General features: G+C 37.5%; 1 protein-coding gene across 3 annotated transcripts in view; it reads right to left on the bottom strand.

Annotated features, from left to right (window-relative positions):
• Positions 1–25,799, bottom strand: part of CTDP1 (CTD phosphatase subunit 1) — a 100,470-nt gene that overhangs the window by 29,620 nt on the left and 45,051 nt on the right. For all 3 annotated transcript variants that reach the window (XM_077179881.1, XM_054634205.2, XM_077179883.1), the window contains 2 exons: positions 25,169–25,334; positions 939–1,117 (listed from right to left, as the gene is read on the bottom strand). In XM_077179881.1, the coding sequence (XP_077035996.1) occupies positions 939–1,117; positions 25,169–25,334 (345 nt within the window). The remainder of the gene's footprint in view (positions 1–938; positions 1,118–25,168; positions 25,335–25,799) is intronic.

A 25,799-nucleotide genomic window follows, 5' to 3' on the forward strand; every position in this document is an offset into this window, starting at 1 on the left:
CTCCATAAACATTTATATATCACATTCAGTGATATATAAATGTTTATGGCAGTTTTTGCAGTTTCTCTCATACCTTCTTTGTGTGCTAGAACAAAGCTCAGGAAAGTTAAAGTAATGTGAGTTGCTTACAATCTACTACTTATATTATCCTTATTAAGGAAAAAGTGTTAGAGCTTAAAGTCTTATGGCTGGGAATTGAGTTTGGTTAGAGAGCAGAAAGGAACTACAACACACATCTGAGCCATGTTTTCACTTTCAGCACCCTATAGCACAAGATGATGACCCCTGCAATTCTAAATTAAAATCTTATATCGATTGGTCTAAATTGTTAAGCTTAAAAAGTACTAACAGGCTGCAACTTGAGAACCATTCATTAACATATTTAACATAAGCACTTAGCTTATTAAGTTCTAGTATACTAGCAGCTTGGTTGATAGTCATTATCCAACAGTCAATGCTGGGGCACTAAAATCAATTTTGAAGAAGAGACTAGCAAGTTTAAATTTCTAAGTAGAAAAGCATCCTAACAACCTCATTGTTATGAATGACCAACATAAAACTGTCTCAAAAATTCAGGACAAAAAAAAAGCATAGCTTTACAAACCATGCTTGATTTTACTTAAAGTAACATTGCAGAGGACATGGGTCTATATCTGACACAGGATTGAGAAAACTTTAAAAGAAGTGCCGTTCAGTTGCCTTCAGTTCTTTCTGAACAGGTGATATACTGGTTCTCAATAAGACATGTACTAAGACCACTTCCTAAAATAAATCCCAAAACATTGCAGAGATAAGCATGACAGCTTCAGACACTTAGAAGAAAAAGTTACCTACATATAATTTAACACCAGATGGCAAATACCAGATTGTAAGAAAGCATGCTGAATAGCACAAACACAATGAAACATCATGAACACTTACATTTGAAAAATTCATACCTGGGTACGCTGCCTGTTAAACTTCTTTCACTTGATGACGATGATGATGATCCAGGTCTCTGATCTGCCTTCCTCCCTAGAGTCTCTGTTGCGCTAGTCTGAGGTTTTTCACCTTCCTCTTCTGGCTTTTTTTTTTCAGTATCACTTTCATCACTGCCTTCTCCTAAGATGTCATCTACCTGCCAAAGAGTGGAGGAGTCAGTTTATCTTCCAGGAGACTACTCTGTATTAATGTTTCATAATCATTGGATCACTCTTAAATCATCATTAAGAATATGCTTCAAGTTTCCTTGGCCTTCTCTGTCAAAATTTAAATTAAACCCCAAGGTCTTCAACACAGCTTCAGTAACAACTCTAGCAACATTTTATTCCAATAAACTATATTTATTCTATGCCTAGCTTAAGGTAGATATACTCACATACATGATAGTCACACAAGAAACTATTAAAAAAAGAGCTGTCTTCTGATATTAAAGGGATAGATGATTTATACTATTGTAACATACTGATGCATACTTTCTACTAGATACATTTTATACTATTATAACATATAGAATCACTTGGGCAAGGCATATTAAAATCTTTAGTAAGAATTCTTACATTTACAGGTATTCCTTGATACATATATAATGGTAAAGAAGTCAATTTCTAAATAATACAGTATGAATGAAACAGAAAGTACAAACCCCATTTTAACCTGACTGCCTGATTATGCTAATTAATAAGGACAAATCTATCAAAAGGTTTACATATTTTGTTAAACAATTCTTTGTCTTTACTTTTGAAAAGTTACCATAGGATTTGATAATCCTCTAAAAACCTATGAATTTGCTGTGACAGGTCTGGCTTTGCTGAAACCATCACTAAAAGCAAATCATACTCATGAGCCACCCTAATGAGCTTCAAAAGATTATAATCTCTTTGAGTTAGCATTCAACCTTCAGAAAGAGATGAAAACATAAGAAAATATAGGTGAAGATTCCCCCAGTCTTTCAATTTTTGTGACTGGCAGAAGACATGGAAATAAGCCATGTGTGAGCATTTCTCTACTGATATTAAAGAATTTTTCCTAGAAGCAGCTTATCTCAACATAAAATATGCTTCACTACTACTCTTTGTTCTCACTAATCCACATCATGTTTATCAAGAAGAAAACTATCTGCATATGAAAATAGACTAAAAATTTTTATGCTGTTTATTTGCTGCTTTTATACATACAATCCCAAAAGCTAAAAGAAAGCTGTAAGAAAGTAATTTATATTTGATCATTCGTAAATGGACTTTTAATTTTCTTGTTTAGCTCTTAAAAGCAACTGCAAACCAGTTCAGCACATCTAAATCCAGATGGCAGTTTCAAGTATAAACTGTAGGAATTGCTGGGTCAAATCCAACAATATTAGTCCAGAAACATTTTTCCTGTGAACAGAAATTGTCGTATGCATGGCAAATAAGAATCATAGGATGCAATTAAAGGTCAGGGAGACTGAAAGCACTGCTAGAGATAAGCCAATGGTGAACCAAGGAGAAGAATGTGAAGTACACAGGATGAGGATTTTCTTGTACGTACAGAACACAGTCAAAGTCTCAAGTGTTTTAAGTGTTACAGTTTGGGATGGGATGGCAGGAAGACCCTGCCTGTATAGATTTGGTAGAAGACTTTCCAGGTAGCTGACATGGCCAGTAATTGACAGCACAGATCCACAGCTCTAACAGCTCCCTTCCTGCAAGTCTTTAACATTAAAAATTACACTCCTTCATTCCAAAAGCAATACTTTTCCAGAAAGTCTTACGTTTAAAACTATGTTCTCACTACAAAATATGTTAAGGTTTTCAAAGAATAAAGTTAGGCTGATAGACATTCAGTATTACAGATGCCTCTCTCAAACTGAAGTTTGATAGTATTTTAAAATATACTTTGTGTGAACAGTTTTGACAGACTAGCAGTCTGGTTATTGCTGGTTAGTCTGGTTTTTCTTTCATCCTGTACAATGATAACATTTGTTTGAAATCTGAAATGCCATTTAATATTAGAATTACTAGAATTAGTTGTACACAAATATATACCATTTCACAGAAATACATTGAATTAAAAAAAAAAAATTATTGCATTTGAAAATGAAGTGGGATAGTCCCTACAAATCTCTAACTAGAAAGGCACCTAAACATGAATCCCTGCTTAATTATTGGCTAAATTGCAAATGTGCTGAAAAATATAAGTGTTACATCATCATCTTCTACAATTCTCAAAAGAAATGGAAAACAAACAGTATTTTCATTGAGGCAGTGAGAATTCAGCCCATGACACTTGAACAAGTTAACAGGCAAAAAAACTTCATTAGTATCTAAACACCAACCATCTATCTATACCTGAATATATATATACACCTGAATTTTGAATAAATAAGAAAGTTCTAAGAACAGAGGAAATTTTTAATCTGATTCAGAATAGGACAGATACAGATGTACCAAGAACCAACTATAGCTTCAGCTTATGTGATTGGATTTTATATGATTAATATAAATGCAACATATAACACTTCAGAAGAAAATGCCAGCTAATTCCAAATCTTACTGGTGATAAGTGAAGGGATGCTTACTGTTTTAGTACCCATAGCAGCTACCTTTGAAATAGACTTTTATAACCCAGCAACAATGATTAATATTGAAAAAGAAAAATGATTCACCCCTTGAAAATGAAGTTTAATTTAGCAAGAGAATCAAAAGCCTGGCAACTCTTAAACACTCAATTATAAAAGCCAGTAAAAGTCCTCATGTGACAAAGCCATTTTATTTCTCATTTAGGAGGAGCAGAGCATGCACTCATGCAAAGTATAAAGACCAAAGAGCAATGAGATTTTTAGTCTCATTTTCCAACTAAGAGCTGAAAAGCACATGAAGCTTTGCTAAAAGGGAAGTCAAAGCCTTCCACAGCACTAACCATCCAGGTCAGCCAAAAATGTTTTTACTCCAGAAGTTGAGTTTGCACATTCAAAATGAATTAAGACTCCAAGAAAAACACACACACACAAAAAAAAACCCAAAAAAACAAACCCCAAAAAACCCCAAAAACAAAAAACAAAACACCAAAAAAAGCACAAACAAACAAACAAAAAAATTGAAGTTGCTATGAGCAACTTCAATTTTTCCTTAAATTAAGTTACAGGCAATGATGTTTTGATACAGCTTTATGAATATGACAGAGAACTATACATTTTTTGGAAGTAACAACTACATACACAGTAATGCAAGCTACATATTTAAAAACAAAAAGGAGCTGTGAATAAACTTTAATTCTTGTGTTTAAACTAGCAAGTGCTTTGGCATTTAAGTTCTAATAGAACTGAGAAGCTACCTTAGCTGACAGGATAACACTTGCAACTGCTAAAAAGTTCTCTTAAAAGTGGTACAATTGTCTGAAACACTTCTTTACTGGTATCGAAAAAAATCTACAAAAAGAATAGGTTTGATAAACAGCAGTAAATTTTGTGCTCCAATACTGCACAGAGGATACACACATTTTTGCCCCTCCCCACCAGTCTTTCCAAAAAGACTTTTGCTCCAACTGATTGTGTAAGTTAAGGGAGAAATAGAAAAAAAAAACCTACCAAGTATTTACAAGGAGTTCTTTAGGTCTATTTCAACTGCCACAAAAACGTCTGTTCATTGTAAGCAATGCATGCAATTAGTATTGACAGCAAGTACAGCTAAAACTCAACTCCATTTCAGCATAAAACCTGTGTGTCCTGAGCACGTATTTGAGATTGTGTTGAATGTATTTTATTTTAGGAAGAACTGGCAAAAAATAATATAGTCTGCCATTTGAATGTGTCAAAAGGTTCCAATATGTATTGTGGTATATAAAGTCAAAAAATAACTCTAAAATGATTCTGTAATCTTTACCACTGGCTCCCTTCCAACATTTCCTTCTGCTTTGTCCCAAACTATTGCTTTTTAGTACAGAAATCAGTTGACTACTTTAGAAACTTTAAAAGAGCAGCAAAATGAGAAGGCAGTGGTAGAAAAAGGGACACTGAAAATTACAAACCAATCAGCACTTCTGAGCATGTGAAATTAACAGTGAATGGTGGTATTAGATTGTAAATCAAACTAGAAAGAGCAGTGGCTCCATCTTTCTGGAGCTGTGCACTGAACTTGCAAACCTTCCAGGCCTGAGGGGTGAAAACAAAACTGCTCTGTCTGCAGCAAAATAAATGTATATAATACTGCAGAAGTTTATTAACTCCACACTATAAAGTAATTTGCAGGAATGAATACAGCACTGATAACTCTAACGCAGGTGCGGTTATATTCCCATAACCCAGCTCGCAAGAGGTCACCCAACAGTGCTCTCTAGACAGCACACACGATCTACTTGACAAATCATTATTGTGGCACAATCACAAATGCTTGTCCTCTCTTTCCTCAAGCTCCTCTAAGTGTACACCAGGCATATTTGGTAAAGCAAGGAAAGGTTTATCAAGAGAGGGACAGAAGAACTGATATTTGTGCAATTGACTTGGAAAGTTCAACTGCTGGACACAAAAGAAGCACAATATGGCAAGGAAGAGAGAAAGGCACGACAGGACTGGCAGAGCCCCTGCACAAGCAGCAGGCAGAAAGTGAAGTGCTGGTTCACTTAACTTTCACAGGCAGTCCCTTAATTTCAAATCCCACTGGGTTCTGTGCTAAACAGTATAATACAGATGTTACCCACATGTCGAACTTAAGCAAGATCAGGTGCTAATTATGCAACTTTATATGTCAGAGTAAAGTTTCTGTGATAGCTACCTATTTGAATGCTATCTTCTACTGAACATGTCATTAATCTAGTTTTTATGCGTGTGTTCCATTGTACCCTTGATAAAAACAGAGTTCAACAATATATCTATAAAATAGTCCTAATTTCTAGTGAAGCCAAACAGCAAAAAAGCAAAATTGAAGTGTAAAGAAATATAGTAGTACTTGAAGACTGAGTGCAATTGAAATTCCAAAACAGAACAAACCTTTCCTAGAATAAGAAAAAATATCTGAAGTCAAGTGAATTTGCATTGATGATCATAGATCAGTAGTTATTTACTCTGTGAATAAATTTAACAAAGAATCCGGTTTTAATGCTGTAAAGTGGTTTTATGACAAGCTTTCAGAATAGCCAAATAGTTTCAAAATAAGAGAATGTGTTTTTCTTTGCAATTTTTATCACTTACTATATTTATATTCATAATCATTTTTGTAGCCACCTTTCAACAAAAAGACACCCCCAGTGATATTTACCAGTAGCTTCTTCATTTGCCATTAAAGAAACACTACAGCATTTTACTGTCTTTTTGTAATAGAAAAGTATTAATTAAAGACATTACCGCTTTGTTCCTCAGCAGCTGGAGTTCCAGAATAAGAAAGCTTCATACTCAGAAAGTATAATTTAACATACATTTTGCTTTTCTAAATACTTTACGGTATATTTTTGAGTGGGAGGTGATTGCCTTTTTCTTCTATGAAGGGGCACTAACCATGGGTAGCTTTTTTCAGTTTAGGCAGTAAACAGATTTTTCATTTATATTCCAAGTCAGGCTTTTAGAATAAGAGCAAAATCAAAACTGTAACTTGTGCTTCCTGGCACTTGTGGGTCTAGAATTATTTTTACCTACTGTTATCAAACTGCACATAGAAATATTAGCAGCTCCTGGTAATAACCTTCCAGTTTCAGGATGAAAAGCAATTATGTGAGAAGAAAAAGCCTTGGCTCGATGCTGAGCATAGTTGCTATGCTCAAACTTGAAAACCAGCAATTTAAAAACACCATGTGGAATTTACTTACAAGGAGCCCCACTGGAATCCCTGGAGGCTGCACAGGAACCCTGATGGGAAATGAAGTGGCAGTGCAGCCCCAATAGCTGGAGTTCCCAACACTGCTGACACCACTAGCTACAATGCCATCACAAGTTTTAATTGCAGCCCTGGGCAACTGACTGTGCTCCTAAAAGGCAGATCTGAAGGGAAAAAACCAAAACCCACTGCCTCTGATAATGTGACCACTTAACCTCTGCAAATAAAAAGGCAAGGTAACTGCAACTACAACTGCACAATTCACTATATTTGGGGTTTACTATTGCAATTAATACTTTGGAACGAAATAAAATGTCACTTAGAGATTGCATACCGATATTGTTATTAAAAAGCATTAATAACAATCCAGTATCCTTGCTTATGATTGAATGGGATTGATTCTTCAAATAATGCCATTTAAAATTTTGAATTTCCCACCTGGAGAGCAATGTCTAGGTTTGAGTGGAAACCTCGTAAACATTCTTAAGATGCCTAGAACAAATATGTGAAACTGCTAAAAGAAGCACAAGGTGCAATCCCTCCTTGACAATTAGGGTGCCTCGAGTGCTGACTTGAGGATTCCAAAGTCTTTCTAAAACATAAATTTTGTTATGGAATGGCTTTCAGCTGAAAGAAGAGAGATTTAGATTAGATATCAGGAGGAATTCTTCCCTGTGAGAATGGTGAATCACTGGAACAGCAGAGAAGCTGTGGATGCCATACCCCTGGAAGTGTTCAAGGCCAGGTTGGATGGGGCTTAGCACAACCTGATCTAGTGGAAGGTGCTCCTGGCCATAGCAGGGAAGTTGGAACAAGATGATCTAAGTCCCTTCCAATCCAAACCATTATATGATACTCTGATTAGTATAATGAAAATTGCTTTCCTTCATTAAATTGGTAACTCTTTACTGGTGCTATAAAGAGGAAAAAGCCCATTCCTAACAACTAATTTGTGAAATTTAAATTAAATTCACATGGACTAGAAATTACTGATTTTAACATTAACAATTTTTTAATTCAAAGACTCTAAAGAGAAAATGTCTCAAGGGAGATAAAACAATCATTTATCCAAAGCCTTTCTGAGTCAGGGACATCACTGGAGCCTGGAAGCTATGGCTTTTTCCAATTATAAAGGCATCCATAACTCTCATCTTCCTTTCCTTTATTCTGTTTTCAAAAGAAATCCTTTGCCAAAAGATTGTTAAATAGCAATAGGCCTGTAAATCTTCATTGTAATTTTTTTCAAAGGGTGAAGTCTAAGATAAAAAAAAAAAATGAATAATACCTGTGTTACCAGAATACAGTTATTCACCTATCCAGGAGGACAGATTCAATGAGAACCACTTAAAAAGAAGAACAGCATTTCAACTCCACCTTCCCTGCCCATCAGCTTATGGTTGGGATGGAGAGGAGACAGCCTGACCCCACTGGAGGCACCAAGTATGGAGCCCTCTGTTCCTTCGGTTGCAGCATTTCTAAAACAATGACACTCCAGCATACATTAAGAGCTCCGTGGCTGCTAAATGCAATGATTCTTCAATTTAGACTGCTGAAAATATCCATGCCAAAATTCCAGAAAAGGCTCCAACAACATAAGTTAAGGGCCAGTGAGTAAGAGCATGATCTAAAGCTACCCTTCAGAGAAAGAATGTGTTTTTAGTCTGTTAATGACCATTATTTATGAAAAGTTCTGGCCTTAGGTAAGGCAAAAAAGCAAGTAGTTGGAAGAGGTTTGTCCTGGGGTTCTTTGCAGGGAAGCAATCCTCTGCTGACATGGGGAACACAACACTGCATCTCCAGCAGCAAATGACTTTTCAGGTCACTCTCATAGCTATAAGAAACTGTGGCTTGCAACCATGACTTTACTGCACATAAAAGAATCCACTTGGTTCAACATCACAAATGTTTTTTCCTAATTTGGAAAAGTCTAATAATGTTAAACTTAGTTTTGATCTTAATTTTTTCTTCTGTATATGAAAACTTTTCATTTCACTTTTTTCCTCTGTCAACTGAAAAGCTTTTTTTATGTTTATTCCTACCAGCCAAGTGTTTAGGTACAGTTAACTGAGGAGCAAGATATTGCCACTCATGTCTTCAAAGAAGCTAGCAAGTATTTCAGCATGCTTTTGAGAGGTGATATTAGGGCATAATACTTGTGAACAATGAAACCTTCCTACAATAGACACAGTCTGTTTTAAGAGATTTGGGCTGAATTTAAGTTGCTTTGAAACAAAAAAATTTCTTATTACAAAGATGTCATTGGAAGGACAAGCTGTCTGAATCAGGTTAAGCTGTCTCTCAGTACATAAAATTTAAGGGAGAATGTGTGATGTAACTCAGTCCCATTTCTTCTGAGTAACCTCAGAAGAACTTGTCTTTTACATTCTGTCTCATCTGCTTTTTTTTCTTTAGCATTAGAGCACTTTTTTCTCCTTTCAAATTTCTGATTCAATTTTTAGAGTCACACAATGCATTTATGCAAGTGTCCAATACCCCTTTGTCTCAAACACTTCCAAGGCAGATTTCACTGCTCTCTACCACAATTACCACTGGCTCATTGGAGCAGGTGATGAATCAGAAATATCAGAAGTGACTAGTCTTGCTCATGATTTAACAGAAGAAGCACACTTCCTCTATTTTAATCTCCATACACTGAGAACTACCTTTGTTCTATCTTGATTTTGATAAAGGCATACTTCATATTAGAATATCAAACCTGGCAGTGTTATTATATCTACTTTGGTAGATTGAGAAACAAATGCTCTAAACAGTTTAAGGAATATTACCAAACCTTAGAAAAAAGCTGTTATGCGATTTCCTTCCTATATAATTGATTTAGAGATTGATATGTATGTCCTGGATGACTACATGTTAACTAAAATGCATCCTGCTGAAACCAAAGCTGGTCAGAAAAAGCTATACATTTATATCCTTGCTCGTTGTGTGACATCTCAGAGACAGCAGCAACTTAGTCACCTTCAACTGCTTTTTAAAGCTAGGTTACTGCTTAGCTACACCACTTCCCTGTCCCACTTCATTTCATGTCTTCACTAACACACAAGCAGTAACAGTACATCACAGCAGGAAAAAGCAGCTGCAAAGAGACTTTGGAGATGGATCTTTTTAAATGTGTAGCCACAACCTGAATAGCAGAAGACTGCAACAGACTAATGGCCTGGAGAAGTTATGTTAAAGTATTACCATATGCTCTTTAGTGACCAATACAGAATTTCATAATCTGATGAACTGAACCATGCACTACTGCTGCAGCCTATTGGTAACTATCAGCAAATTCCCTCCAGAAGAGTAAAATTTGTGTCACTGGGCCATCTTTCAAGTTTACCTCTACCTGCAAGTCTTAAAAAACAAAACAAAAAATCCTGCAACAGAACAGAAACTCAAGCTGCATGCTCAAGTTCAAGGGCCACATATTACTAAGTGTCCTGATTTCACTTTAGGCAAACCTTCACCTTAAAGAAATGAGGCAGTGAGTGAGTCCCCAGGTGATAGTCTGTTGCACTCAAATTCTGTTTGAGTCTTTTTGTGGAAATAAGCACTACCTAAATATCCAGAGATTGGAACACCTAGAGATTCCGTTGATATTATACAAACAGAATACTAACGTACAGAAACTCCTAGAGGGAAGAGAAAGGAACAAGGAGAAAATTCTTATAAAAATGCATCTTCAGTATACTTTAATTTAGAGAAACTATCAAGTCTGCAATATGAACAAAGACTAACATTACTGTAGTATTTTCCCAACCAACAAAAAAGGTCAGATAAAGACTAGAAGTATTTATACCATACCTGTTCCCTTTTTGTTTTACACAGGTGGACATTTCAGGGATTTCAGCTTGCTGTGTGCATGTGTCCCTACAGCTCTTATCTTGCAAAACTTTATAACAACAGGTTAAAAAGCTGTAGCAGGCTACAGCTGTACTGCTCACCTGTTTTAAAACAAGACAGCATCACACTTTGTTCTCAAAGCTACCCTTTCTTTAAAGTAAAAAGTATGCCTTGCTGACACACAGCAAAGAACAACTTTGTCTTATAATCTTGCAAGACTCTAAGAACTGTCAGTCTGGCTATTAACCGAAGCACAGTTTTGCCAGAAGTTATCATAACTTTCTTCTTACTCCTAGAGATTTAGCAAGAGACATGCACAATCTAGATTTCTTTAAAAATAAATTAATCTAATCTGCTAATGAAAGAACACTTGCTCAAGTTGTTTAAATACAGTCACAAAATACCACTGACATATTAGGTTAGAAATCCTAACATTCTATTAAAAATGACACATGGCAATTTAAGAGGGCACAGAGCCTAGACTCTGAGTGATCTTTTCTGACACTTCACTGCCAAGGGGAAACATCAGTAGGAAGCTGCTAATGAAATGCTGAGGGCAACATGATAGCAGTATGTTACTATCAAGGAATTATACAATTTCTGAGCTCCTAACCTGGTTTTATATTATTTAGGTTATATAAAGACATAGAAATTTGAGTAAAAATAATTTAGCACAAAAATACTTAGTCCACTTGTACTGCTTCTGATCAGTCCCTCAGAGAAGCCTTTTTTGCATATAAACTTCATTTTACAACTATTTTTTGAACACGAAAATACCATTCCTTGACCTCTTGACAGTATCTGCTCTCATAGTTTCACTTAAAAACACAAAAGAATCTATGGATGCTAAACACATTTACTGCAGTGATCCCCTCCATGAGCATTTTGTAGAGGACAGCATACTGATGGCCCAAACCTAGTAAGCAATGGGATTCCTGGGCACCTAGCCAGGATGAAGTGTCATCTACTGCTAAAACTCACTTGCACTCTGGCCCAGCTGAAATGTTTCTTTCTGATGCAGAGGGGCAGCTCTGAACAGGCATGGACAGGTTTCCTCCATTAATGCAACTTGACGACTGCCTAAATGGTTTTTGAAAGAGAATGGGACAGTTCTCGACATATACTCACCATTTTATTTGGAAATACCTGCTGAACTGGTGGATGGAGTTTAAAATGGTATTTTTTTTTCCTAATATGAGACGTGATCCAGGTTTTTGCAGCCTGCATTTCTAAACAGAAAATCTCAGCTTTTATGAAAGAAGTACTTGGACACTAATCTACATATTCTCTTTCAAGTCATCCTCAAAGGCATTAGTTAATACCATAGCCAACCTGCAAATACTCTTAGCACATTATCCTTGAAAACTGCTGAGAAACATTTAGGGCTTAACCCATTTGGTTATTCCATTACAATGAGAAAACAAAGAGTGGGAGGAAACTTGATTTGAACTAATTTCCAAACACTTCAACCTGAATTACAGATTTATTTAAACTACCTTTGAGGCACCTCAGAGGCAAATGCTAAACTTCTGAAATGCTGCAACCAGAAATGCACTCTTACTGCACAGTCATGATCAGAAAATGTTGAAGAACAACAGCCATAAATATGGACTATACTTCAGAAAATATAAGAACCCAAGCAATCCTCACCCTAAAAAGAAGATACATAAAAGCATAAAAAGAGTTGCTGATACAATGTGCACATCACTCTCCCATTTTTTGCATTAAATTTTCAAAGCTTTCTCTCAATGAATCCTTGTTATCACATATTTTAACAATATTCTCTCTTAGCACACTGTTGGGTTTCACCATCCCAAGGTTAACTGAAAGCATACCTTTTGCTTAGAGAGACTGAATATTCATCACTACATACATATTTCAGAGAAAAATAAGGGTTTTTTTTGTTTTCAGAGGTTGAACTCTTTTACTTCTTTTTCAACAGGATATAAAGCTGTTCAGAAGTCACAGTCTAAATGAAATTGAAAACATTATGGTGAGAACAAAAGACAGACAAAAAACTGCTTTCATTTACCTGCATGCGCAAGCTTTCTGCAGTTATCACAGCTACAAAGGTACTCAAACTATCGATTTGTAGAGCAATTGGGATACAGTAGGACTTGCTAGCTCAAAACCACTGCTATAAAAGCACTGATATGCTGTATTCAGTACAGATTTATTCACACATACTATGAACAAATCCACCCCTAAGATGGGTAAGCCAGCTTGGATCTGCCTTGACTTGCTAATTTTAACTTAGCATTGGCAGACATCAGCTGGCTTCATGAAGCATTATTTGTCAGTGAACTTCCCTCTTCAATAAGCCTGATTAGCTCGCTTTTATTATTACAAGAACCAAGAGATAGTTATCAATGTGCTCAAGCTAACAAAACCACTTCAAATAATAAGCATTGGAGAAAATCATGGTTTTATGAGAAATTTAAGGATGACAGTGAAGACAGCAGTTTTGAACCAGTTTCTACTGAACTGGGCAATTAGACTGCTTGACTCTTTACAGACAAGCTTTTAAGTGAAGTAGTGCTGAAATATGAGCATTGTATATGTGGAAGCATCCTGCATAGCAAGCCTACTCAATAGCAAGAATAAGGCATGGAGTAAGTTAAGGAAAAAAGAAAAGAAGCAATCTATAATGCAGTGAAAGATAAGCCCAGCAGCTGAAGAGTGGTCTGTTTCTACAACAAGCTCAATATTAAGGTGGTTGAATACCATGCAGGTTTTGATATGATCTCTGTATCATGGTATGATAGTTATATCCAGTCCTCAATCCCTCTGGGATGAAGCAAGTTTGATGTTGGAGCATTGAAATATCTGGGATAGGCAGCTGTCTGTGTTCATCTCTGAGAAAGCAGTATCATCATATTTACTACAGGGAGTGACAGGCAATATTGTCCAGAGCTGACTGTGACCCATGGCAATTAGAAAGTGCAAGCTCATATACAAACCCTATAACAACACAGTAACAATGGTGTTCTCTCAAGATCTCAAATTAATGCCACTGCTGTAGACATGAAAAACTTACTGCAGCACAGCCATTCAGGTAATTATTTGTTTCACAACTCATTCCTGCAGAGAATTTTGTACATCAGTAGGGGACTCTAGTTTTGTAGCTTTTCCTAACCTCTGTTAAAGTTGTACATGGAATGGAAATAGTAGTCCTGACAGAGGAGCTAGAACACTTGGAGCTGAAGGACTATCACATAGAGTAGCTGTATTCAGTGTGCCTCAAGCTGGCACCTAAAAGAAAAGAACTACCAAAGCAGAGATGTTTTCCCTTGAAAATGTCTCTGAAGAAGCAACTGCAATTATGCATAAGTTAAATTTAGCAGTAAGTCACCTTATGATAACCGATCAAGATCAGCTGATCAAAAGGTAATGGTACAAACTGAACTGTCTTTCAATGCTGTATGTAGAACTAACCCTGCCTTTGTGCTACCAAAATGGACTTGCATTTCTATCACCCCAGAATTTCAACCACAAATTAAGTTTGCTAGCAGACTAGCATTATGCAAATGTTCGCAAAGATTCTTCACAGCATTTAACATACATTATGCTATACTGCATATCTATATTTCTTTCTATGTTGAAATACAAGTAGCAGAAGATCTTGATAAAACAAAAAAAATTAGTTATGAAAAAAACAGTTCAGACTTAGACTGGGACTTGAGCAGACACCTTTAAATATCCCTCATGGAGAGTAACAGCTCAAATTTAAATGTAAAAAGATGTTAGACTCGTGATGAGGCTCAATCAGGCCTTCTATGCAGCTGCTCAGAATTATGTGAGGGATCAGCTTGCAAATTGTTTAACATGGCTCATGCATCTCATTTTTAACTGTTGCCAATTCGTGTTGACAGCCTAGCTGCATTTCAATTAGCATATGGAGGTAGACGTATATGTTAAAATAAGCTTATTGAACTCTATTTAAAGAGGTTTTGCCCCATTTTGTTGAGTAAACAAATAGCTGAAAAAGGCTTTCAGCTTCTCTTTAATAAGGCCAGGCTACAGGTAGTACTCTGTACTACCAGAGTTGGTTGAAAAACCTTCACAGAATGTATGGAAAAGCCTTCTTCCCTATAGAATAAACCAACACCTTGTATATACATTCTAGAGGTGGAAGCTTTATAGATCTACTTTCCATTTCATATGGAGCAACATTAGAATAACACATCTGCTATAAAATCAGGCATAGTTTAAAAGCCAGAAATCATTAATATCTGCAGTATCACAGAGCTCAGGATTTATCCTTATTTGCCTAATAATTTTTACTTTATGCTTAACAGAATGATAGCAACATGGAAAAAGAAGCATCTCTCCTAAAAACTGAAGCTTACAATGAAACAATGTTGTGAACACCTTTGGGAGAATGGCAGAGGATCTGAATCAACTGTTGATTGAATCAGCAAAGTATGAAGACTATGTAAAATGGCAGAAGCATCTTTGCTGGGAAGTAAATCAGACCAATCTTGGGCTAACTAAGTTTTGCCTGGATTTCCCTGTTTTTCTATTGACAATCCATCAATCTGATTACTTTGAGATTAATCAGATTCCTCAAGAAGAAGCTAGTGCTGAAGCAAGCATGGCTACTTCTTTAGTTGATGTCCACTTGGTGCAGCCCATTACTAATATCTATTGTAGCACAAATATTTGTACTTAGCTTATGAATAAAGTAGGCATAATAGAAGTGAAGTCTCAATAAAAAAGAGGGAATGGCCTGAAGTCATGTCAGGGTAGGTTTGGGTTGGATATCAGAGAAGGATTCTTTACCCCAAAGGGAAGTTGGGCACTGTAACAGTCTCTCCAGGGAAGTGGTCAGAGCATCAAGCTTCATAGAGTTCAAGGAGTGTTTGGACAACACTCTTGAGTACATGGTGTGACACTTGGGGATGGTGCTGTGCAGGGCCAGGAGCTGGACTTGATGATCCTTGTGGGTCCTTTCCCACTCAGCTTATTCTGTGATACGTTTTCTTTTATTTTCCCCATAACAGCCTGACCAGCCAAGAACTTGATTGATCATGTTCACTTTGCTCAAAAGTCTTACATCTTTAATTAACAACTTCTCATAACTGCTTTTAAACTAATTCTTACATATATAGGTAGTCTCCATTTTTATCTACAAAATGCAGATATTTATACCGTGTGTCATCTGAATGCCAAAAAGTTACAGAATGTTTCCCATATTTCCTCATGACACACAAAATCAAAAAAATCAAAAAAATAAAAATAAGACATCCAAGTACATAAAAAAACCAGTGTTTAAATAGTATTTTCTAAGCAACCTGTGCAGAAAAACAGAAGTGATCCACAATTGATTGCCTACTTGAGATAATATCAACTTTGATAAAAATCCTTTTCCTATTTTGGTAACGAGATGTCTCCTTGTAAAACATGGTATTAAATAAAAAAGCCTCTTTCCAAACACTTCTAAAAAGTGCTAAGCAAGCTTGAACCATGATGCCCTCTTAAAACTAGCAGCCAATCAGCTCTATGCAATTACTGCATAAACTAATGGTCTGTAGAGAAATATCAGACTGAAAAAATAGGCAAACGTATGTTTCACATTTTGATAATCCATTTGAATCTCACTAGCCTTATCTACACTACATATATTTTACTGTTCTTTCTGTTAGGTGAATAACAATTAGAGTGTCAACGTTTCTGGTCAGGATGATTTACAATTTAAGCATGACCAATACCAATTTTCTAAAAAAAAATTTGTCTTCTGAAACTAGAAAACAAAAGAAGAAAGCATAGCTGCTTTTCAGAGTAGTTTCCATTTTCTGGTAGAAAACTAATTCTTCAAAGTGAAAAAAAGGCAGAAACAAACTACTGATGGCCAGCTTCTTTTAAGTGCTCATCATCTTTCTCTCCAACGCCCTGTACCGGTATCTTAACTCTATCCTGCTGATTCTCACTGTCAAACTATTAAAAATAGTATTGGAAAACTTTACTCGGTTTTCTCTACTAATTAGATGAGATATGGGTGAAATAATTGCTTTAACATTAATGCTTAATTACTTCTGTATTATTTAACCATATTAGAGAACAGTGAATGTCAAAATTGTAAAACAGGGCAGCAGTAAATATACTTTCCTTCTTATACAACTGCTTTAAGATATGTTCTTTAAAAAAACACATCATATTTCTTGGTGCATCAGCCAGTCATCACTTGTTCATGAAGACAAACCAACAACCTGATTCCTAGCATTGCACCCTCACCATTTCCCTCCAGGAAATTCATCTCCCAGTAAAAGAAAGCAAGCAGCACATGTAGTCTTGCTTGGTTAAGCCGTTTGGTAATAAGCACTCCACAGAGAAAACAAAAATCTGTTGAGAGCATGGTGGCCAGCGGGGATGTGAGAGTCCGCATGTGAAGGAAGGTGACAATAGGGCTGTCAGTAAGGAAACTACACGAGGAAGCACTAATGGACTGAGACCAGACAATCTGAGTCTCCTCAGGTCTGCTTGTATCAGAAGTTAGCAAATCCTTTTCACAACAGTCTCTTACCGTCTTGATGAAGAGCAGCACATTTACTTTCTCAAATAGTTTTTAATTGTTTTTACAAGTCCAGTTAGAGTGAAAGCTGTCTGACAACTGCAAAGCAAGACCTCATCACTTCCAAGGGCCAAGGGACTTGGATGACAATCACTAACAATATCAGGCATACACACAGGCTTATTCTTTTTCCTTCAAAAAAAGGGGTACAATTTATAAGAAGCTAACCAAATTTAGCATCTGTACAATTTATGACATAGTACATGCTAAGGTGTCAACAAGAAAATCTGTATGAGAAACGTAGCTGTGGAAATTCAAAGAACCATTAATGTGGAAGGTAATTGTCCAAGGGAGCCTAGGTAGCTATTATTTGCTCTAGAGACCACATCCTCCACATCAAATTAGTACTTTTTAATTAACCAAGAGGCTAACCACTTACTGAGATAACAGTTTTCAACACTTTGAAGGAGAAAAACACTCCCTCCTAATTCACTGCATGGTACAGTCACTAATGTGAAATAAAAAACAGAAATCAAGGGATAAATTTGCTTAGATAAAAGCAGAATGCAGAGTGACAAAATATAAGAGCATAAGTGGCCTTATGTAAGAGCAGAATGTTGCAATTTCAGTCTTTGTATATGACCTATAAATTACAGTTCAGTTAAAGGAAAAGAAGGCACAGAATACATCCCAAATCAACAGAACAATGTTAATGCAAAAGTAGTTCATTAGGCAATTCTCACTCAAGAAAGATCTTTATACTTAAATGCACTCGCGCACAGAACATACCTTTGCAATGTGGTCACTTTGCAGCTGCTGACCACATGTCCCAACCAGATGGTAGGAATCTCTACAGCTCCACTAACTGAAGTGAGAGATGGGAAAGCTAGAGGTCGGACTGGTATCAGATTCACTCCCTCTCTTCCCCTGTCCCAAGTCCCAAACTGAGAGGAATTTAAACCAGGAAAATATTCAACCTTAGATGGCAGAGATGATGACACTTGACAAGACACAGATGCTACTCTCAAACATGACCAAACCACAGCAACAAACACAAAAGCCTAAGCATCGTACAGCTAGTAAACGAAGTGTGCACAGCTGTTCCAGGACCTTAGTAATCCTGGGCCATCCTGGATGGGAAGGTACTGCAAAACAAACAGAAATCTTTCTGCCTTACTGAACTTGTTTAATCTTACTGCCTTACTGTAAATCCCTTTTCAACATCCTTCCCACTGGTGAAACCCCTACTGGCATCTCTTGAGGACTGGTCCTGAAAGTACTGACACATATAAGGACCTATGGCTGTCTGCCTTCTACTGTTATCATGGTTGTAGCGGCAGCTGAGATATGAGCAACTGAGAGCAGGATCTTGAGCTCAGCTCAGGGTAATTTCTTTTTTCTTTATCACTGACATTTTATCTTAGCATCTTAGATTCTTGCTATGTATTTCTACTATTTACATGGACTAGTAAATTAGAAAGGACCTGAAAAATAACATAAGGGGACTGTACTGACAGCCATTGCTCTAGAAGGAACAGATGAGAATAATTTGTAGCCAAAAGGAAGAGAGGAATGAAAACTCTTGACCTTGCTTATTTATTTCATGGTCAAGTCATTTATCATAGACAAGAACGTCAACATAATTATGAAAAGGACATTTATTAAAAAAGGGAAAATCTTTAAGACTATATAAAGCTGACTCAATTTTTAAAAGAAGCTAGCATCACACACGAGGCTAAATGTCTCTGTTTCTCTGCGAGCCTCTCAGGAACCCTGGGCCAGTCCCGAGTCAGCAGACACCGGGGGGCAGCCCCGACATGGCCGACAGCAGGGAGACACTGTCTGTGTGTGCCCCGAGGGTGCTGAGGGCACCTGGGCTGGCAGGGAGACACTGTCTGTGTGTGCCCCGAGGGTGCTGAGGGCACCTGGGCTGGCGGGGAGACACTCTCTGTGTGTGCCCCGAGGGTACTGAGGGCACCTGGGCTGGCAGGGAGACACTCTCTGTGCCCCGAGGGTACTGAGGGCACCTGGGCTGGCAGGGAGACACTCTCTGTGCCCCGAGGGTGCTGAGGGCACCTGGGCTGGGCGCCTGTGCAGCACAAGAGACACCAGAGACATCGGTAGAAGAGAAAGGGCTGACTCTGAGCAGGGGTTAATCCAAGGTTTTATTAGGATTCCAAAGGAGCTCCTGCACCTCAGAGGGCCTCCTGCTGAGAGCCCCGGGAGATGTGCCAAGGTCACATTTAAAGGGAGGTGGAAACCAAAAGTAGATAACATTTTACCAACCAATGAGTGACCCTAAGGGATGGGTACTGGGGGATAGACATATAGGACAGCGTACGGGGCAAGGCTTGGGGGGCTGACCCCTAGCCTCTGGCTGATCACTCGATGACTTGGACCGAAACTTCTGGATGGAGGGATGGGAGGCTGAGTGATTGACAGAGAGCCAGGGTGGGGGTTTGGGGATGATCTCATCCCGGGAAAGGGATAACACAGGTAAAGGGAGGGGAGTACAGTCTGGGATAAACCATTTGGGAAAAATATGGGAATACAAAACAAAACTACAAAGTATTACAAAATATAAAAACTCACTACAACAGCTAAAAATCACCTTTTGTGTCTGTAACAAATACTCATGAAGAAAGAATGCATTTTACAGAAAAGCAGAGTCAACGTCCATCAGGAAGCAACAGTATGTAAAAACAAACAGCTTTTTTATAATATATAGTTCACAACACAGTTAGGATTAGATCAACTTCACTAAGTAACTGTGCATGATGCTATCCCAGTCGTAAGGTTCTCTCCAAACATTACTTAGGAATACAAATTTAGAAGAAAGTGATCTCTAATAAAAAGGAACTAGCAATCAGTTCTGAAGAAATAGGCTCACAAGATGATCCATGAGTAACCTCTGGGAATGAGAGCTACATGGCATCCTGTACGGAGACAATCAGTTATGAAAGGAAAGACACGTGTACGTCTTCACACGGTTTGCAAGTCATTCCCTTTCTTTGTGCAACTTGCTATAGCTAATAGATCTTATCTCTGGAAACAAATAAAGAGTCACTAGAAGACTGGATTCCACTTTCACTTTTTTTCTCAGTAAACTACAGCAGATCCACACAACGTTATAGTGACTGGTAGGTCAGGAGCTTCCACCTATCCCTGGCAAAAGATGACAATGCCACACAATCCTACCCCAAGCAAGTAACAAAGGTTCCTGCAGGTGAGCAAGTCCATTCCTGCTCAAATGGGGAAAAAGAAGAGCTGAAGACAGCCCAGTTTCTTCTCCCTACAGAACAGGCTTCTGCTACAGAACACTGAAAGCAGAGGTAGATAACTTCCCTGTCAAGTGACAGAATTGATCCTGACAAAACAAAAGTCATCCTGGAAAAGCTATTAGGAACAAGAGGCTTCTAGTTAGTTATTGACTGCATTTAATTGACTGGAAATTGTAAGAGCCTAAAAGAGAGATGTGGGACTCCAGGCGCTCTTCAAAATGCAGTTTATTCCATCCAAGACGTTACAGCAGTCCAGGGTCGTGGGTGTCAGCTCCAGCTGCAGGCAGGCCTGGAGACCCTTTGGTTTTGTAACCTTTTGGTTACAACTGTAACCTCTTAGTTACAATGCATTATATACTTTTCTTTGCTGAGCATCTTAATACAGTAGAACCAATCTATACCTTAACTTTTATCTATAGCCTATCATAACTACTATAATTACCATATTCATGTTACTACTCTCCAGTCACTAAAAGTTAGTACATTACAGTTTAAGCTAGAAGGTGTTAAGCAGTTTTCTTGCAGTGGAAAATTCTGAGACCTTTTTTCTACTTGCAACATTTGCTGACTTGTTTGCCTGGGCTATCTTTCTGCTTGGTAAAAACATCTTGTTTGAGGTGGGTTTATCCTTTGCTCTAAGTCATAAAAACCCCTTCTAACTAACATACCCTTTTTGCTTCCTTGGTTATCTAGTAAAACTGGCTCAGCAATTCTTTTCTTCTATATCAAAACTTGCTTCCATCTCTATTCCTTCATCAGACTCTACATTAAAAAATCTTTCTGTCAAGCATATATGTGAGACTTTCTTGTCAAACTTTCATCCTTCCCGACAGGAAGCCATTTCTTTAAAGATTTTTCTTTGGTGAAGATTACAGCATAATAGATACAATTCTATATAAATAGCATTTTTATGGAATGACCTTTTGCAGGTTATGTAGGAGGTAGCCAGTTATTTAGAAGTCAAAAATTATCCAATCTTGTAAAAGTGACTATACACAAGCTAATTTGGCAGCATTTAATTCTGCTGCCTTTACCCTCCCATAACGGAGACAAACAGCAGCAATCTGTTGGAAAGCACCTCTGTCAGGCTAGTACAGAAAAAAGGGAAAACATTCGCTTGACTGTCAGGCAGCAGCACCAGGAGACTGCACATTTCCCAAGTAGGGATACATTTCTCATGCACTTACTCCGATTTGGCAATTGCCCTTTGAATGGCAATTCTATTACACTGAACACTTTTGTGCTTCCATTTTTCTAAAATTCTAATGGTCCTTCATGTCAGAGGGAAAGGAAGCTACCATTGGAGCCAATCTCCCAGATATTTGGCACTGAAAAAGATACAAAAGGCTAAGTGACCTTAAACTGCAAAGCAATAGTGGAATGCTATTCATCTCCTTTGATTTACTTGGTATGCATAGCACAACTACAACTGGAAAAATAGGAGAAGATTAAAAAATCTACGTAAGATCAAATTTTAAGAGATGCTTATCCACAGTAGTTCTTCCCAATTGAACAGTAGAAGCTTTTTTACTAAGAAAAGCTTTTTTACTAGGAAAAGTGACAAACACACTTTCTAATAGGTTAAGGAAGGAAGGGGATTTGGGAATATATCATAATTTAATTCTCTTTATCAGCTTCCATTTTGATACTTCCAACAAAACTCTCCCACATATAAACTACCTGGGGCTGTGTGGTCTTTCACAGATTTTTGCAGAGAAAAAGCAAGATTTTCTTTACATGTTAACTGCAAAGGAGTTATTTATTCCTAGTTATACCCATAGAAAAACAGTATATATGAATGCCTGCATTTCTGATTTAATTTTAAAAAATCCCAGTCCCTAAAGCTAAAAGACTCCTTTTGATCTTATCTGAATTTATGAGGAAATTCAGTAAAAATACTGAGGATGCAGTTTTAAAGCTTTAAATGCAGCTCTGCCTTCACTCTTATTCCCAGCTTTTCCCATCTTCTGCCTGCTCCTGGCACTAGCACTCATGCAGCAGCAACAGCAAGTTATTTCTGGAAGCTGGAAATGATGAAGATTAATCTGGAAATGGTCTTCTTTGTCCCAACCAGCTGCCTGAGCTGGCTTGCCATTGGGTCCCATGATTACCAACAGTGGCTAAGGGCAGAGACACTGCAGTTGAGCCTGGAGTGGCTTCCTCTGCAGCAAAGTCCTACTGGAACTTGCTTTCCCTCTCCTTCGACCATATACTCCTAACCCAAACAGCCTCGGCATGAGCATCTGAGAAGTGGAGCAAGAAATCACTGCTGTGACTGGAACAGACTCCCTCACTCTGCCCAGGTAGTCTGCAGTCAGCTGCAGTTCTTGTGGCTGCCATAGCGACTTGAATGCATACAAATGAAGCAAAAGCATTTCTCTGGCAAAAGCAGAAATTTCACATCTCTTAGTGACAATCTGATTCCAGAAAGGTTCTTACCTTTTAACATTTTGATAAAGAATGAGGTGGTGGCAAACAACTTTCTCTGGAAGTTAAAGAAGTCACAGTGTGACCAAAGTGAACTGGGTGCCCACTAGAAAGGCTTATTGAACTTATTTTCACTTTATTTGATACTGCTCCTGATAGCAGACTCCACTGTGTACACTCCACTAAACTTTTATATTTTATAGACTTTGTTACTACACGTCATCTGTTTCCTAAGTGTACTCCTACACAATGCCATAAAATCCTGCTTAATTACTTGTGTTACATTTCTTCTATGTGAACACAACACCTTTACTAAGGTGATGCTAGCAGCCCCAAGTTTTCCTTGCCTTTTATAGTCAGATTCCAGGAGACAATGATCTGCTGTCACTACCATGTACAGTTAAACCTCCCTGATACATGTTCTGCGTGTACTCTTCCTCCATGTGTCAGTGCTAATATTTGATCCTTGACAAAATCCTTGACAAAAACTGGGAAGCTAAAATACCAGAAAAATCCCACCCTGCTTCTGCACCAAACAAACCCCAAACATACCTGCCCCACCGGTTCAGCTGCCCAAGGAACAGAGACTTGGCGTAAGGGAAAAGTTTGGCAGCAACTTTTACCTCAAATCATACTCCTGGAACGAAAGCTAATCCAACTATAAAAAAAAGAGTCACTGGAATTTGGCCTTCATTTTTTCTGAAGTTCATGTAGTCTAGTTTCCAAGCACAATATGCTGCTTAAGCAAAAGCATAATTTAAGAACAAATCATTGTAATTTAAGATGTTTATAGTTGTAGGAGAAGTAGAAAAACTTTAATTTCCTTAGTCATAAATGTAGCAGCAGAGAGCAATCAATCACAAAACCAATGGTGCCAAAAGATTCAGACTTTTTATAAGGTTCCTAAATAGTATCTTTAAAAACAGAACAATAAATACTTTATGCAGTGAGTCTGAAAAACACACACACTTCCTTTTGACTCAGTGGACACACTGCATCACTAATTCATTAATATTTTTCAAAAGCCACATAATTAGAAAAAAAAGTTAGTACATAAAATCATAAAGGTGACCCATAATATCAATTGTCTTTAAATATTACTGACAGTACAGATGGAAGGCAAAGATGGATTCAGGGACAGGTATCATGACAAGGAGAAATACTGTTTCTGGGAAAGTCTGAGATAAAATGGGCAAAATACTTCAGAACAAAAAGCAACAGAAATCAAAAGTTGTCAATTCCAAAGCAAAGTTTACCAGGTAAAGTTAAAAGCCTGAAGTCAACTGAAATTCAAAGGAGATCATCACAGCAGTTGAAAGTTATGGGACATTTCCCCAGAATACCAGCTTAAAGTTCTTCCAACAGTGCATCTCGAATTTACCCTGTACTGTATATATAAAGTCTCTTTCTTTTGTTGGTGAAATATGCAGTTCCCTTCTCAAACTTCTATTAAATTTTCTGAAGATAGTGCAAAGTCTTTTATAGCTAGAACTTTGGAATGAACTTACTGCAAGAACATGGCAAGTTATATGCTCCTGTCCCCACCCCAATAAACTATCTAAGCCTGAAGATTAATTCAAGCTCTAGGGTCACTAGATTTTATACTGAAGTCACACAGAGGATAAATTCATGCAAACATGGTGCACAGTGATAGGTAATTTTTCTTCTATGTATCAATAGACACATAGATACATCTTATGTAAGATGGTTGCTCATTTGAAAAAAGTGCATAGAATGTTAAGTGAAAATTGAGCAGCTAGAGGCTCACAAGGCTCACAATGAATTTCAAGTAATGTTCTTTAGTATGAAAGACATGCAACTCACTCTGCAACAGAAAGCTCCCTTCACGTGCAAAACAATTACAGCTATGACTTAACAACGCTAAAATTACATGTCTGTAGATAACAAGGCCCCATGCTCTCATTTGTCTCCCTGATCTTCCATATAGTCTGTGCGTTTTACATCTGCAGACCCCTCTTCTCCCATCCCACCACTGATTTTTGTCCACATTAATTTGAGATTTACTGTAAAAACAAAGTAAAGCAAAACAACTCTAAAGTGACACATGGCAAAGCTATCCAGAGCAAATTCAATAACATGTTTAATGTGAAGAAGCTATTCTTAAATGAAGTTCTACTTTAAAGGTCTACTAACACACCACAGTATCCTGTTCTGCTTTGCAGAACATAGCTACATTTTAGCCTGAGCCATACTTTTGTCTGTTGTGGCTTTTACTTGAAGTTACTGTAGTGACATACAAGGTCAGTTCAGATACATGCATTATTTAATGAAAGTTAGAACTTATGTCATGTTAAAAATTTGTCAGAATTAGTTAAGCTCACCTCTTTATCCATACTCTCTAAATCCTCTTTACATAGCGTGTACAGGGGCATTGTTTCAGACATACTTGGCTGGCGTTTCCTCTTAGATGGACCAGGCTGTTCTTCACTTTCACTTGCTGGTAGGTCATCTTCTTCGAACATCTGCTGTTGATGTGGCTGAACAACTCTGAAAAAATTGAGGGTTATCACATAAGATAGATTTACTTGGTTCAGAGCTACAAATAAAATCCTATAAACAATTTTTGACTGCTATGTATCTACAATTTCACTTAATAAAGCTCTGCATTCATCAACAGGTCAGTCAAGTCTCCTGATTAATTTCAGTCTGACAGCTAAAGCTTTCATTTTACCTTTGAGAAAGTACTCACTGTGTTGCCGTTGCATTTTTCCTTTACATAACCACCAAACCTTCCTTGTTGCCAAGGGTTCTAGTAGTTGCAGATGCATTGCCCTTAAAATACATGAATATTTCTGCACAAGTGGAGTTTCTCCACCACTTGACAAATTTATTATTACAAAAGCAATGCTGACATTCTAATGCATTTTTCCTGATCTATGCTAGGCTTTTAAATTTGAGTCTCTAAGTATACCCTTCTATTTCTCAACCTTACAGACGAGTTCTGCATGTAGA

This window comes from Agelaius phoeniceus, chromosome 1 (assembly GCF_051311805.1).
Source record: "Agelaius phoeniceus isolate bAgePho1 chromosome 1, bAgePho1.hap1, whole genome shotgun sequence".
Taxonomy (NCBI): domain Eukaryota; kingdom Metazoa; phylum Chordata; class Aves; order Passeriformes; family Icteridae; genus Agelaius; species Agelaius phoeniceus.